A 15,130-nucleotide genomic window follows, 5' to 3' on the forward strand; every position below is an offset into this window, starting at 1 on the left:
CCTCATCGTATGGACACAATAACACAAATGTTTCTTTCCGGGTCTGTGCTTTCACTACAATAAAGAGCAAATATAGTCCAAATTATTTTATATAAAGGCTGTTGCAAAATTAAATTATTTAAAATTACATCCAGTACTGCATTCTTGTGTTTAGATCGACTCCCTGATTGAAGCGTTTGGCACAAACAAGCAGAAAAGAGCCCTAAGTTCTCGCAGACTGAATCGGGTGGCTGATGAAGCACTGCACGTGGCAGTCGCCGAAGCTGCCAGAAACGTGATTGAGCAGAAGGGTGTAGATGGTAAGTTATGAATGTGTCGCACATCTGTGTTCTTTGTCGGACCACTTCACTGTGCCTTTCATCTTGGTTTTGTTTCAATTCACTCTTTAGTGATTTTTGTCTTTTTCTCCCCAAGCTCTACAACAGGAAGTGGTGGAAAATGACTCCCAGAGCGAACTCGCTCTCCACTTGCCTCCTTGCAATATGAACGCAGACAAACCTGAGGATGTTTACCCGTTCAAGGAGCGTATCCTTAATTCAGTTTATGTTTGTATCATTGCTAATAAAGGAATGCAAGATGAGGTATTATCGACAACAGCCAATCGGATTAGTTTGTGGAAGGTGATTGGAGAGAATATTTCCTTAATGATAATTGTAGTCCTAACTCCTGTGGACCTAAAGGCCTTGGAGGAGGCTGGTGAAAAGATGGCTGCTCTAACCCCTGTGGAGCTGCGGAAGATGAAAGATGAAGGAAGGTGAGGTGACAGAGGGAAAGTTGTTATAAAGACTTCATAAAAACTTCACACAGATTGCTTCTAAGTTTGCTGTTTCCTTTTAATTACAGGTGTTTGTGCCTTATGCAGTACCTGGAGAGATTGCCAATTGATGGTGAAAACAGAAAAAAAAAAGCATGCTGTGCCTTTTACCTTTCCCTGCTTCTGCAACTGGCACGACAGAAGACTATCAATCGCCAGTGTGAGTGCCAATGTATCTTCACCTTGTGTCATCAGAGGCATGCATTCTTTTGGTGTTGATTTTGAAAACGTGCTTTTCTCTACAGTTGGCATGGAGGAGGGCTGCCCTCGCATAATTCAGACCAAACTCTTCAAAACGTTCACGGTTCAGATGTTTTGCAACGGCAGGTATGATGATAGAACTTTGAATATCTGATCTTTTCATTGTTTATTAATATGTTCTTAAATATAAGTTCCATTTAGGAGTGCGTGAATGAGGAGGACCCGAGTGCAATGGTGACGTTAAAGGAAGTAGCAATATAAAGAACAGCTATTTTAGATTTGCAGAATTGCAGTGACTATAGAGGAATAACGTTGATGAGCAATACAATGAAGTATTTGAGTGCAACAATGTGGTTAGATACCTAGCAAGGGTACTACAGATGTAGCATTTGCTTTAAGAATGCTGGTAGTGAAATACAGAGGAGGTCAGAGGGAGCGTCATTGTGCCTTTGTAGACCCAGAAAAGGGTGCCAAGAGAGGAACTATAGTACTGCATGTGGAAATCTGGAGTGACAGAGAAGTATGTTAGACTGGTGCAGGACATGTATGCTAGCCGTGAGACCGTACTGAGGTGTGCTGTAGGTGTGACAGGAGTTCTAGATGGGGGTGGGACTACATCAGGGACCTGAGCCCCATCCTGTTTGCAGCGGGGATGGACAGGCTGACAGATGAGGTTAGACCGGAATTTCAATGGACCATGATGTTTTCAGACTACATTATGATCTGTAGTGTGAGGAGGGAGCTGGCAGAAGAAAATCTATAGATGTAGAGGTATGCTCTGGAAAAGAGAGGAATGAAGGCTAGCTGCAGTTAGACAGATTATATGTGTGTGAATGAGAGGGACCCAAGTGGGAGCAGAAATAAAGAAGGTGGAGGATTTTAAGTACTTGGGATCAACAGTCCAGAGCAATGGAGAGTATGAAAAAGAGGTAGAGAAACGAGTGCAGGTATGTTGGAGCGGGTGGAGAAAAGTGTTAGAGGTAATGGGTGATAAAAGCGCTTCAGTCAGAGTGAAAGGAAAAGTGTACAAGATGGTGGTGAGACCAGCAATATCTGGTCCAGACAAGTTGGAAATGAGGAAAAGACAGGAAGCAGGAATGTACGTAGCGGAGATGAAGATGTTGAGGTTCTTTTTGGAGTGAGGAATGGGTCCCAGAGGCACAGCACATGTTGATGTTTAGGAGATGGTTTGAATTGCACAGTGGTGGGATTGTAAATATACAGTGGGACAGAAAAAAGTATGTAGTCAGTTCTACACACAAATCTGCATAGCTATTGAAGATTCAGTCTTCCCAGTCTGGAGCAGGTCTACAATTTTGTTTCTGCTGTCCTTTGACAGCTCCTTGGTCTTGGCCATAGTGGAGTTTGGAGTGTGACTGTTTGAGGTTGAGACAGGTGTCTTATACTGATAACAAGTCAAACAATTGCCATTTAATACATGTAACATGGGAAGGAGAGAGGAGCCTCTGAAAGAAGTTGTTACAGGTCTGTGAGAGACTTGCTTGCAAGAAGGTGACCAAATACTTAATTTAACGAGAAAGTAACAATTCATTAAAAATTCTAGTATGTGATTTCCTGGATTGTTTCCCTCCATTCTGTCTCTCATAGTTGAAGAGTACCTATGATGAAAATTACAGGCCTCTCATCTTTTTAAGTGGGAGAACTTGCACAATCGGTGGCTGACTAAATCCTTTTTTGCCCCACTGTATTGGTAGAAAGATGCTGAGGTTGGACCTGCCATACAGGAGGCCTACAGGAAGACAGAAGAGGAAATTTAGTTGGAGTAAAGCTGGAGTAAAAATGGACATTATGTTAGACAATAGGTTGCAGAGGATAGGATTCAATAGATGGAGGCAGATTATTGGCTGTGGTAATACCTGAATTCAAGGATTCAAGTGTTTTAATTTATCGCCATTATGATGAGAAAGGAATGAAATTTGTTACTCGTATCCCGGTAGACAGCCAGTAGCCACGATACAAGATAAAGTGAAATAAAGATGTGTATAAAATTGGCACAGTAGATGGGTACTATAGAAACAAACTGCATGAACGAAATATACAGAAAATATACAAAATAAGCATTGGCTTGATAAATAAGAATGGACATAACAAGGAGCTGTGTGGACTCAAGTAAAGTGTAGAAGGTAATGTGCAATGTTTGAAGCGTGCAAATAGGAGTGAGTGTAGTTGTTTTTTTTTTTTTTTTTTTTTTTTTCTCTCGTTTGAGCACATCTACGGAGCAGTCAAAGGGAACAGCCAAAAGGAAAAGGAGATTCAAGCATGTTGGTAGATCTAGACTCTTAACTTTGCTGGATGCAATTATGCTGCTTTCATTTTAAAGTGGGTGGATTGTCGACAACAAGTCCAATCCCCTTTTCCTGGGCAAGTGGAGGAAAGTAACTGACAGAGAAGCATTTTCAATTTGGTTTTAGAAAATACGATATGATGAGAAAGCCGCTTTTAATTTATACTTGCATTAATATAATAATTGAATATTTCTTTTTAGCATTAGGTACAAATTCTTTAGCTTTTATCAGTGCAATACCATTGTAGATATGTTTTTGCTGACCTTGTGTATGGAGGTTCCCCGTTATCCAGGTCATGGTTAATCTTTGTCGAAATCTTATCATGCAACTTAACTTGAATTTCTTCCCTCTCGTCTGAGAGGCTTCTTCAGTTTGAATGGCCTGTTGGGAGTTTTTCGCGTATAAATATCAGGGTTAAAGGCCTATCTAGGTTGTGATGGTTTATAATGTTAATGAGAGAGTTGTTTTGCAGAAACCAAGGTTGAATGGGGTTGTTGTGTTGATGGGGGAATATAGGTACAATTTCTTGGGACTAACCTGAATTAAAATTTGATCAGGCACCGCCAAAATTCAGATTGTTTGAAGAGAAACCCATTGGATAACTGTGACCGAGGGTCAGACGGTCATCACGAGGGCTTGGTTTTGGTGGTGGATCCTCCTGGGTGATTTGGAGGAAGCAGATATACCTGCCTCCCTGCGCGGCGTTCATATGTTGGCAAAAAGTTTGTGATTTTTTTTCCATTTTGACAAAATGTCTTTGACTTGTCTCTTGAACTATCTGTCTTCTTTGGCCAGAATGTGGACATTGGTTTCTTCGGAGACAGGGCGGAGTCCTGTTGTAATGTGGTGGCTTTCCTGTGTTGGGCCATCCTTTTGTCCGTAGGTTGTTTTGTCTCGCCAATATAGACACCGTCACAATCCTCACTGCAGGTGACAGCATAACACCAGATTCTTGATCTTATGCCTGGGTGTTCTGTGCTTAGGGTGCACCAGTCTTTGCCTCGGGGTATTATGGGATGTGAAATGTACCAGTATTTGCCGTTTGTTGAAAACCCTCCCGAGTTTTTCCGAAATGTCAGCAACGTTTTGTATGACAATATCTTTTTATTTGTTCTTGTCCTCCTCCTGTTGCGTGTTGGTTTGTCTCATGGTTTCTATTTTGACAAAAGCCCAATTAGGGTACAGGATTTAAGGGCTCTCCTAATATGTTGGACCTCGGGTTTTCTACCTTCTGCTATTGATGGGATGTTTTTGGGTCGGTGAAGAGTTCTGATTACCCCTAGTTTGTCTTCGAGGGGGTGAGGTGAGTCAGAGCAAGTATTGGTCTGTGTATTTTGGGTTCTAGTAGGTCTTAATATCTATGCTCCTGTCTTGTTGACTACAAACAAGGCAGTGCTTGCTTTTCCACGCGCTATCCAGAAGGTGGTGCTGTTTTGCTGCTCGCTCAAAGAAATCAGATTGTTTTCAATAACAATTGCTTTCCTCATCCTCAGTCCAACGCTATTTTTTAGATTACAATGAAGCTGGTACAACCTCATGATATGGAATTTTTTTGGACATTGTTTATGTGCAAATAGAGTATAAAACGTCCTCTATCCATACACCGTGTATCAGTGGAAAAAAAGTTGGCATAATTTGTAGGTAAAAAATATATATATATTATCTGTGGATTTGTGGTTGTTGTACATGAATACAACATGATTTATTTGCACCTCTTAGGGTCCAGAACATGATATCATCAACAATGCGTGTTAAAATAGCAGCATACATTCTGGCTCTGCTGCTGCATATGGGTCGCATGACCGCAGACATCTCATTACTGCACCGTGACCTCGGAATCACCGAAGCCAGGTAAGGAAACAAGAAAAGCCTCTTCTTTTTATATGTTGAATAAATAAATGTAATTGCACAGTCACTCGTTGCCATTTGAGTTGCTCCTGTTTAAACTGAGAGTAATTTAATTTGGTGGGGGATTACTACATCAGAGGCTTTGAACAACTCGCTAAATTAGTCAGAGCAAATGCAATATATCATCAAATCTCTTTCATTGTTTTTATGCAATTTCATCCAGTATTCTGTTAAAGGTACATTCAGCTATCTTAATTTTTATGCAAATCTGGAAATTAAATTCGGTGCTCTTCCCATAGCAATGTTGACTTTTTCAGTTTTGTTGAACACCTTTCACCTTGGCAGAGGGGGTCCTTCAGTTCAAAGACAGTGGGAAGCTTTCCTGTATTTTTAGATTGTAACAACAGAGGTGGCCCTTTCTCCACTTTCTGCTGAGTTGAATGGGGTTCGTGTGGGAATTCGTAAATTGTTGGGGAAGCCAAGGAAATCTGGTGGGTCGCTAGAATTTTTGTTTAAAGTTAGGCAAGACGCCTTTAAAAAAAAAAAAATCAATGTTTTGTCTGAAATCAACCCCCCCATTATCCTCTCTGGAGTGAAGTCACGGTAGGAGAATCCTATCAATCTGTTTGCATTGGTTAATATGTTTCTCCTTTAGGGTGATTGAAGTAGCAAAATCAATGGGGCTCACTTTGGATAAAACAACCCGCCGGAAGAGCCCTGAGGACGGACCAGAACACCGGCACGTCTCGCTGGTTCTGCCCCTGGTCAAATATGACCAGTTGATAGAGCGCCGCAAACGCAAGAAAATGCACTGAGGACTGACTGGAGGGAGGACGGATGTCAAATAAAGAAGGCTATACACTCAGAAATACACAAATATGAATGGTTTATTAATGCATTTGGTAAACAAATAGTTAAATTTGGAATTGTACATATTCAGTTCTTGCGGTGAAAGATACAAAGAAGCAAAGTCATGAAATGTAAACAAATTCTAGATGACAAGAACATCTAGCTTCGACATTTAAAACGTATAGGCACATTTGTAGACGTCACATATTGCACACTGAACATCTCTCCTTCCACGCTGACCATTACCCAGTGAGTCTGTTGGAATGAGGATTCTTCCTCATAAAAGGAAAATGACACAAGGACACAGATTCAGGAGGAAATGGGAACAGCTCTGTGCAAGAGGCAGAAGCTTGAGTTTGGCTTTTTCATGTTTTTTTTTTTTTTTTTTTGCATATACACACCTCACAATATCATATCTCCTTTTGGGGTCCTTGTTTAAAAGGAAAAAGTCAAAGAAGGCACAGCATCTTTTGTTTTTCGAGTCCTTTGGATCTGTGTTCGTTTTCCAACAAGTTTCTCTGAAGCGGACAGACAAAGCAGGAAGTCTACTGCTCTATACACGGGTATGAAGAAAAACATGAAATCTTCGTGTAGACATGGTTCAAGATGTAGAGTGATGATAATGCATCGATAACTTGTCCACTGATGAAATTTATTCAGTAAAAGCGTTGGCATTTCACCGATTGCAGATGAACAAAACTGATTTTTTTGGATTCTTCCCACACTGCATAATTTCAGAAGGCCTTCTGGGTGGAAGGCGGGGGGTGGGGGCAGAGGTTTCCAGTTTCACTCTTTTTCCTCAAATGATCAAATTGATGAATTCTGGCTAGGTTTTTATAGAATGGAGCAGAACATACTGCCGCTGTGACAACCATTCTCCACGGTTGCACTGATTCTGGTCGTCACAGAAATGCCCAGTCGAGAAGGATATTGGGAGGAGGAAAGACCGGGCTGTGAGCTGGCCACTGGACGAGGGGGAGGATGCTCCAAAATCCAGGGGGGACAAGGTGTACAGCTGTAAAATGCACATTGACATTACTGTCAATTTTTCTAACAAACACAAAAAATCTGGGGCACACCAAATGACAACTAGGTGGAAAATTAAACTGCGTGGACATTACCAAGCCAAACAGAAACCTAAGGCACATTCTGCTTGTTGCTTAGTTACCTGTTATTATGCCTTAGAATACTGTTGTTGCGTAACGCGCAGCTCTCATTGTCCGGATCCATATGTAATAGGTTCTTTTTGTTTCTGGGATGACCCTGGAATAAGAGATTGTCACGAACGACTCCTTTTACTAGCCCCAGCACAGCTATACCACAACCCTGTGCTGGCTGGACACGGTTACGCAGCACCTACACATGAGGAAAAAAAAAAAGGGGTGATGGCTATGATTAAAAACATGACTGTCACTGAAAATCCAACCTTGCCATTTTGTCCATTCACTGAATCTTCCAATCACCTCGGTTTCCTGGGAGTGCTAGCAGTGACAGCAGACCTGCACGATATAATTCTGCATTTTACCGGTCACAATTTTTTTAAATCTCTAAATCATTTTGACAATATACAATCTTTAAAGTGATTTCATTCACTCTAGAACAAGGTGCCTTTGACTTATTTTATATAAATATATAGCACACCTGAAACACTGCAAAAAGCTAGTGCTGGGCCCTGAAACATTTACTGAACCTGAAATCTGAAAGTTTTAATGACTCGGTCTCTCAAATGAACTAATGTGGGTATTGGCGCTACATCTGTTCATAAGATATTCCCTACTCAGCTTTCATCAGGCAGAGCTGGAAGAATGGATGACACATGCATAAACAGGACGCACCTTTGTCCGAAAACAGTATGTGCTGAAGAACAAAGATACTTGGGCTTCAGTCACATTATCACTAGATAAATGCAAAGTAAATATTTAAGAAATATATCAAGATAAATGAATAGATTATATTGTCCTGAATACTTAAGACAGCAGTAGTCTGCATACAAAGACTGATATGAAGAGTTGAGATGGTTGTGCAGTATTTTTTTCTTAGGAATAAAGTGTTCATATCTCACCTTTATATCGGCACCTCCAGATACCTGGATCCCATATCCAGAGTTTCCGACCACATCATTCTCAACAATCTGCCCATTCCCAATGAAGGTGATGCCATTGCCACTGTTCTCGTATATACCGTTACCACGCAGCTCCACGCGGCAGTCCTTTTCCACTGCAACGCCACCTCTTCCGTTTTCAAGGATGCAATTTGTGACCAGCCGGGTTAGCTGGTTGCTCTGAAGGACTGCAATGCCAATGCCCCGGTTACTGTTGACGAGGTTGGCAAAAACGTTGAGCGGCTCACTGCTCTTCACGTATAAACCGACTGCTACAGAAAGGGAGAAACACACGCAAGGTTTAAAAGATTTAAAAGATGAGGGGTCATTTGGTGTGATTTTATTTCAATCTTAAGTGTTACTCTAGTACCTCCATTGTAGCTCATGCAATTGCCCTCCACCAGGGCCACACTGATGGAGCGTCGGGCTGAGTGGCGATCATCCTCGCTGTCCAGGTCACTCTCCCATGCAAACAGCTCCCCTTCTTCGTTGTGGTTTTCCTGTTCTTCTCTTTCCTCACCCTCTCCCTCCCTCCTTTCACTGCCTCCATCCCCTCCCACCCCATCTTGTCCCAGCCAATTCCTCTCCCTGGATGCAATAATCTCCGGGTCCTTCCTGCAGAACACTGCCAGTCCATACATACAATTATGAGTTATGTTGTTTCCAAGCAGCTGGGGAAGGCTGGATGACATAACCCACACGCCACATCCTTTGTTGCCTAAATTGATAAGAGGATGAATAACCTGATCATAAAGATGTTGGAAAGGCTTTTGGATGTTTAAGTCAGGAAGCAAACATTTTCATGCTGAAATGACGTACAGTAGACATGGTTTCCTTCGATAAGTCCACGCCCTCTTTCTCCCACTACCACGCCGTCAGAGTAGCCATGACAGATGTAGTTGTTTCTTAGGATGGGGTCTCCACCTCTGCGAATGTCCACTCCCCCCCATTGGTTCTCTCTAATAACATTCTCTATAGACAAAAGGTATTTATCAGATCATAAAAGGTTCTTGTAAAATCTGCATATGGTACATTAGCTGAGGGACTTTTTGTGTGCTGATGGGAAAAAGTGGATGAGCAAGAGGGACGGACCCACCTGTTATCAACCCTCTGCCATTCTCATTTATGGCAATCCCCGCTGCCTGCCCTTGAAAGATCTGATTCCAACTAAAGAGAGAATGAGGGATCATTGAATAGAAAAAAAGTATGACTAATATTACACACCTATTGTAATCCTGAAAGTTTCAAGTTGCTGCAATCGATTTAACAACCACAAAAATCCAAAAGTTTTATTTTAATGGTGACATCATAAAAAGTTTAAATAAATGCTGAATAAAAGCTCTCAATCGAGCTGAACTTTTCTCTTAGGTTTGGGACAGGATTGGGATTCTAAAGGTTCTAAATCGTCCCCAAACAGAAACCTTTTCTTTTTGTTTTGAATTCCATCTGATTGTGGCCACTTAAAAACTAAGAATTCATGTGGTTTGGCTTTTAAAGAATGGGAGAAAACGACGAGCAAAGAATTCAAGAATTCACATCTCTGGAGAGATAATTATATGTTGCAGGAAAATGAGGACAAAATGTGCTGATCAGCTGAGACGGTGCTGACACTCCACGTACCTGACCACAGGATTCCCGCTGAACAGAATATACACGCCTGCTTCCTTGTTATTATAGATTTGGTTGCTCCGAATTGAACCTTTTCCATTGCCAAGGACAACAATCCCAGAGCGCAAACCGCTATGTATTTTATTACACTGCAAAATGAAAGAAAAGCTTAAAAAAACTGTTGTGACTAACACTTACATCAAGGCATACATTAAAATACGTGGCTTCTTTAAGACAGTCTTACCCCTTTGACAGTTTTCAAACTCTATACCCCAGTCTTTCCAATACTCAGAAACTGAGTATTCCAATTTCATGTGATAAACAGTAGAATTTAAAATTTGGGTCAAATTAATAATGTGAGTGAAATCAAGTAAATAAGTTCAAACTAAACTATATTTTCTACTTATTTTTCTGCTCTCGACTGAATAAAGTAAGTAGTTAAAATATTAGCATAATTAAAAGTTTTGGAGTCTGAACTGAGTATTTACAATCATACTGCAGTTCTTGCAGATGTCAATATTAACAATGTGGCATCAAATATTGCTTAGAATCATAACTTAATAATCTTAAATTAGCATGAGGCTACAGGAAAACTTGTCCATGAAGATAAAACATTTCGATTTTCCTTAAGTACTCACACTTGTGTGAGTGTTAAGAGCACCTACCACAATGATGGGGTTTGCCCCTTTCCGGATGTCGAGCCCTGCCTCCCCATTTGAGTGAATGTTGTTTTCGGCAATGAGGCCCTGAACCGAGAGACGAAGAAACACCCCCGATGCTCTGCAGTCACACACCTCGTTTCTCAGCATCACTATCTGAGGGCGAGAGAGAGAACTTGGGCATTGTTCAAATTGGAAAGCAATGCTTCATTACTTACAATCTTGACTACTTCTTCAATTACTAAAAAAAAAAGCATTGCTACCTATGATAGTCATTAAAATGTATTGAAACACACTCATGGACAGAGAGATCATATTTACTGTTGAGTTCTGAATGCATCGAACAGCGTAATTCAGGCCACGGAAAACATTGTCCTCAAGTCGTGCATGTCCATAATTAGACAAATGTACACCGCCCTTCCCCTCCCGGATGAGGCAGCGCCTGACGATACAGCCAAGGATGGATGCTGCCAACATCTGTGCCTCTGGGTCTCGGTCTAGTTCTTGCTGAAGGTTGAGGGGTTCAGGGGTCATAGATGGTGGATCGGGGGAGGAGGCCAGTGACATGGAGCCATCTGGTTGGGGCTTGAGTAAATGGGACAAGCCATGATGGTCACATGGAATTTTGTAATCCAGCGTATACGGATTTTTCGTGGCGTGAGTTTTCTCCCCCTCGTGATTTTCCTCTTCCCTATCACTGTGCTCGCCATCACTCCAACCGTCTTCGATTACTGTGCCCTGACACGTTTCCTTCGTTTTGTCCTTTTTCTGCCAGTCTTCTATATTTATGTGACCCTTTTTGATATCAGTGGCAGGAGGTTGTGGTCCGCCAGTTGAATGGGCCGGGAGGCCTTTGTAAAAGTTGTTAACGTTTCCAGATAAACCATATGATGAGAAGGTTCTGGCCAGGGCAGCCAAATATTTACAGGCCCAGTTCCTCTCTGACACCGGTGGACCTTCCACAGTCACAGAAGCTGTATCGCTTCCTGAGAAGTCACAGCTGTCCAATAGACTCAAAGTAACCCCGAGCAGGTGGGCGGAGCTGCCCTTTGAGAAGGAGCAAAAGCGAGCCTGGCAGGTTCCTGGGCCGCGGACTTGCAGCTGAGCCCCCTCAAAGTTGCAGTTATCTAGTTGAACATGACCCCAAGATGTCTAAATGAAATCAAACACACAAGAGATTAGACAGTCGGTCTAACACATAGGGATAAGAGTTGGCAAAAATTCCACGTCAAGATATTTTGCATTCACTTCTTTCACTATTTAACCTTTTTTACGACATGAATACCAAGGCCCGAAACAATCTTCCACCTAACATGACATAGTCTATAACAGGAGAGATGTATAAATCCACGAGTGGAATGTTTTAATGGGAAAACGTAAATGAAAGACAAAAATCAGAGGAGCATTCGGGTTTGTATGTCACCTTGTAGACAACTGTGGAGAACCAGGGTGGCATGAAGACCAAGTTACACAGCCTGGCAGTGGGGCACTGCTGCTCCATGCACACCAGGAGCGCCACTTCGCCCAGCCTCCCCAGCCCCACCATCTCCACGGGGACCTTGATCATCACTTCGGCTTGCTCTTCATACACTCCCGGGTGGAAAACCAAACGGTCGTAGGGCCCCGCCACTGCCAGGGCTCCTCGAAGGGTTTCGAACTCACAACCCGGCCCAACGTGCCAAACCCTGCGGTCTTTTCTGCGCCTGAAAAAGAGGAGACAGGCGGAGGACTGGTGCTCTGGGCCGTTTTGAGTCCAGGTGCGGGTGGCAATGGCGTGCTGCTTCAGGGCCTCTCTCCAGGATGGGGGCTCCAGGTGGGGTTGGCTGGGCCAGTTGGGGTGCCTGCATTCGGGGCAGCCCAGGCAGAGCTCTCTCCATCGGGTGTTATCTAGGGAGAGGACGAGCTCCCGCCACGCACGACACACCTGGCAGCAGCGGCCCAGGTCGGGTAGAGGGAGATAGGCCAGGATCACCCTCCACAGCTCCACGGGGAGGATGCCCAGGTCCATAGCAGCAGAGCCCCCGGCGGGAGAGCAACGTGAAGGGAGGGGCACCTGGAAACAATCGGTCCGACACGTCAGGTAACACGAAACCGTTACACAACGACAACAATAATATACCTGCATTATGGAGAGCTTAGTGACGAAATGACATGGCGCTGTGGTTAGCTTTACGAACTTGACAATTTAAGGGTTTGGGGGTAGACACACAAAATAACTAGTTTTAAATACCCGCGGCTGTGTATGTTAGAGGAGCTGTTATCGATTAATAGGTTCGATATGCTAGCTAACGGCGGTTAAGGGTACATTATTTTTCCAATAACGCTAGCACGTAGCATCATATCAGTAAGTACAGGCTCACCTTCCCCCGGGTTGCCATAGTTAGCCTCGGTCATGTAAGCAACATGACTCTCCGCTCGGGCCGGCTACTTATCTTCATATCTGCGACAACCGCTTTCACCTACTCCGTCTTCTTTCCCCCCCGCCCGCTTCTTTTCTTTCCCAGACTTCGGTATAGTCCATTCATAGTCCCCGTTTTAAGTCCTGCCTCGTAAATCTGTCCGCTGCGAGTGTTTCTGGGTTTAGTATACGCTCGCTTCTAGTTTACGGCACAAAAAGAAGCGGACAACAATGTGGCTGTTCCTTCTTCCGCTCCCCGGCGGCGGGGGAGTGGGAGGGGGGGTAAAGTCTGGATGGGTGAAGGATAAATGACTTAAAAATATTCTGATAATTATTATTTCACATGCAAAAATCTGTGCCACATGATAAGGCGAGTTTATTTGTATGGCTCCTGTCAGCAACAAGGCAACACAAAGTGCTTCACAGAATACAAACAACTAAACATCCTTCAACATCCATAAATCTTCATTTTTGTCTTCCTCTTCTACCAACATATTCACTTTCTTTTCTCAGTTTGGCTTCTCTGACCATATCTCCAAAACATCTAACATGTGCTGTCCCGTGTTGGACTAATTCCCGATCTTATCCATCCTCATCACTCCCAAAGAGAACCTCAATATCTTAATCGCTGATGAAAACAAATACATTAAAATGACGATGAAAGAGAAGAAACACAGAAATAAAATGTGGAGGAAATACTGTGTGCTTAAAATTCTAAATCAGCTCAAGTTAAAAAAAGGCACATTCATCCATCTTCTGCCACTTATCCTGCACTCAGGGTGGCGGGGGATGCTGGAGCCTATCCCAGCTGTCATTGGGCAAGAGGTAGGGTACAACCTGGACTGGATGCCAGTCAATCGCAGAGCCAAAGACAACGATTCACTTTCACACTCTCTCATTATTTCGGGAGAATTTTCCCAATTTTTTTCCAGTTAACGTGCTGCATGTTTTTGGACTCTGGGAGGAAATCAAAACACCCAGAGGAAACCCATGCAGAGACAGGGAGAACATGCAAACTCCGAATGGGACCTTCGTGCTGTGAGGCCGAAGCACTAATCACTGTGCTATGGTGCCGCCCTTAAAAAGGCACAGTGCACTGTTATTAGTTCATATGATAATTAAAATATATAATAAGATAAGACAGTTAAAGCTGGACTGCAGTGCTGGTTTCAGTTAGTCATCTCGTCATCTAATTGGCAGCTGTACCAGATGAGTCTTTAACCTTCATTCGAAGGACCTAACAGTTTCAGCATAACTGCAGTTTTCTGGGAATTTGAATTTTCCTGATGATTTGTTCCAGATCCGTGGAGCATAAAACCTAAAAAGCTGCTCTTCCATGTATGGTTGTGACTCTGGGGACAGGGGTAGAGTACAGTAAATATGATGTTATATCAGAAAATCTAGAGAGGTGGAGGTATGCCGTGTAGTTCAGAGACAGTGGTAATGTGGGGAAAAAACAAAATGCAGAGGTAGCAGAGAGGAAGATGTTGAGGTTGTATTTGGTAGTGATGTGGATGGATGGAGTCAGGAATGAGTTCATCAGATGGACAGGGAGATAAAGTCAGACTGAGATGGTTTGGGCATGTAAAGATGGGGAATAGTGAATATATTGGTAGAAGGATGCTGTAGTTGGAACTGCCAGGTAGGAGGCATAGAGGAAGAGCAAAGAGGAGATTTATGGATGGTGTAGAAGAGGAAATGAAGTTAGTAGGTGTGAGTGAGGAGGATATAGAAAATAGGATTAGATGGAGGAAGCAGCTGAAAGAAGAAAAAGAGGATCTCAGCTAATTTAGGCATAAGGGTAGCAGGCATTTCATTGACTCAGATCTGTGCCACAGGGGTAGAATACAGTAAGCATTATGTAATTTCAGAAAATCTATAGAAGTGGAGGAATGAGCAGCAGCAAGACAGAATTCATGTGTGAATGAGAGGAACCCAAGTGGTACTGTGAGGCTACAGTGAGCTGAGATAAAGACGGTGGATGATTTTAAGCCCTTAGTGTCAACAGTCCAGATCGATGGTGAGTGTGGAAAACGGTGAAGAATACAGTATATCGGTAGAAGGATGGTGAGGTTGGTGCTGCCAGGCGGGAGCCCTAAAGGAAAAGTCGAAAGGAAAAGAAGAAGGAAGTTAAAATATGCAGTTGCAGGTTATTGAAATGTGTGAGATATAGGGGCTCATGAAAGCCAAGCAACTCACAGTTAGAAGCAAGCACAAAAGAGAACCCTGTTTTTCATCCATACTCACTCAATGCAATGTTGTCCCAGAGCGAGTGAGCTGCAGGTTTACCAGGGATGAGAAAAAAAACAGCAAAGTGAAAACTGCACTAAATGGATCGGCGACATC

At 42.9% G+C, this 15,130-nt stretch overlaps 2 protein-coding genes across 8 annotated transcripts in view; one reads left to right on the forward strand and one right to left on the reverse strand.

Annotated features, from left to right (window-relative positions):
* The window catches only part of polr1e (RNA polymerase I subunit E), a 9,824-nt gene extending 3,107 nt beyond the window's left edge, over positions 1-6,717 (forward strand). For all 3 annotated transcript variants that reach the window (XM_086156903.1, XM_086156905.1, XM_086156904.1), the window contains exons 7-13: positions 155-299; positions 415-525; positions 658-754; positions 844-974; positions 1,060-1,141; positions 5,041-5,172; positions 5,825-6,717. In XM_086156903.1, the coding sequence (XP_086013029.1) occupies positions 155-299; positions 415-525; positions 658-754; positions 844-974; positions 1,060-1,141; positions 5,041-5,172; positions 5,825-5,984 (858 nt within the window). In that variant the 3' untranslated portion in view covers positions 5,985-6,717. The remainder of the gene's footprint in view (positions 1-154; positions 300-414; positions 526-657; positions 755-843; positions 975-1,059; positions 1,142-5,040; positions 5,173-5,824) is intronic.
* On the reverse strand, positions 6,039-13,501 carry fbxo10 (F-box protein 10). Of its 5 annotated transcripts, XR_015106946.1 has the most exons (12): positions 12,747-13,501; positions 11,810-12,439; positions 10,708-11,538; positions 10,393-10,542; positions 9,740-9,876; positions 9,216-9,286; positions 8,939-9,091; positions 8,490-8,837; positions 8,081-8,391; positions 7,482-7,517; positions 7,187-7,374; positions 6,039-7,033 (listed from the first exon to the last, which is right to left on the reverse strand). XR_015106946.1 is itself a non-coding variant. In XM_086156898.1 (11 exons), exons 1-11 carry the CDS (start codon positions 12,762-12,764, stop codon positions 6,853-6,855), a joined length of 3,018 nt encoding a protein of 1,005 aa, XP_086013024.1. In that variant the 5' UTR covers positions 12,765-13,304; the 3' UTR covers positions 6,039-6,852. The 5 variants fall into 5 exon arrangements, 1 of the variants encoding a protein (XP_086013024.1); XM_086156898.1 differs by lacking the exon at positions 7,482-7,517 and having other exon boundaries at positions 12,747-13,304; XR_015106947.1 differs by lacking the exon at positions 6,039-7,033 and having other exon boundaries at positions 7,237-7,374; positions 7,445-7,517.
* Positions 13,502-15,130: the final 1,629 nt, after the last annotated feature.

This window comes from Fistularia commersonii, chromosome 12 (genome assembly GCF_037954325.1).
Source record: "Fistularia commersonii isolate RoL2024-O1a breed Wild chromosome 12, RoL_Fcom_v1.0, whole genome shotgun sequence".
NCBI classification, from domain to species: domain Eukaryota; kingdom Metazoa; phylum Chordata; class Actinopteri; order Syngnathiformes; family Fistulariidae; genus Fistularia; species Fistularia commersonii.

Coding starts and splice junctions, on each gene's coding strand:
- fbxo10 (XM_086156898.1), bottom strand. Junction 10,543..10,707: donor GATGCATTCAGAACTCAACA/GTAAATATGATC, acceptor TCTCGCCCTCAG/ATAGTGATGCTGAGAAACGA. Junction 9,092..9,215: donor TGGCAGAGGGTTGATAACAG/GTGGGTCCGTCC, acceptor TTTTGTCTATAG/AGAATGTTATTAGAGAGAAC.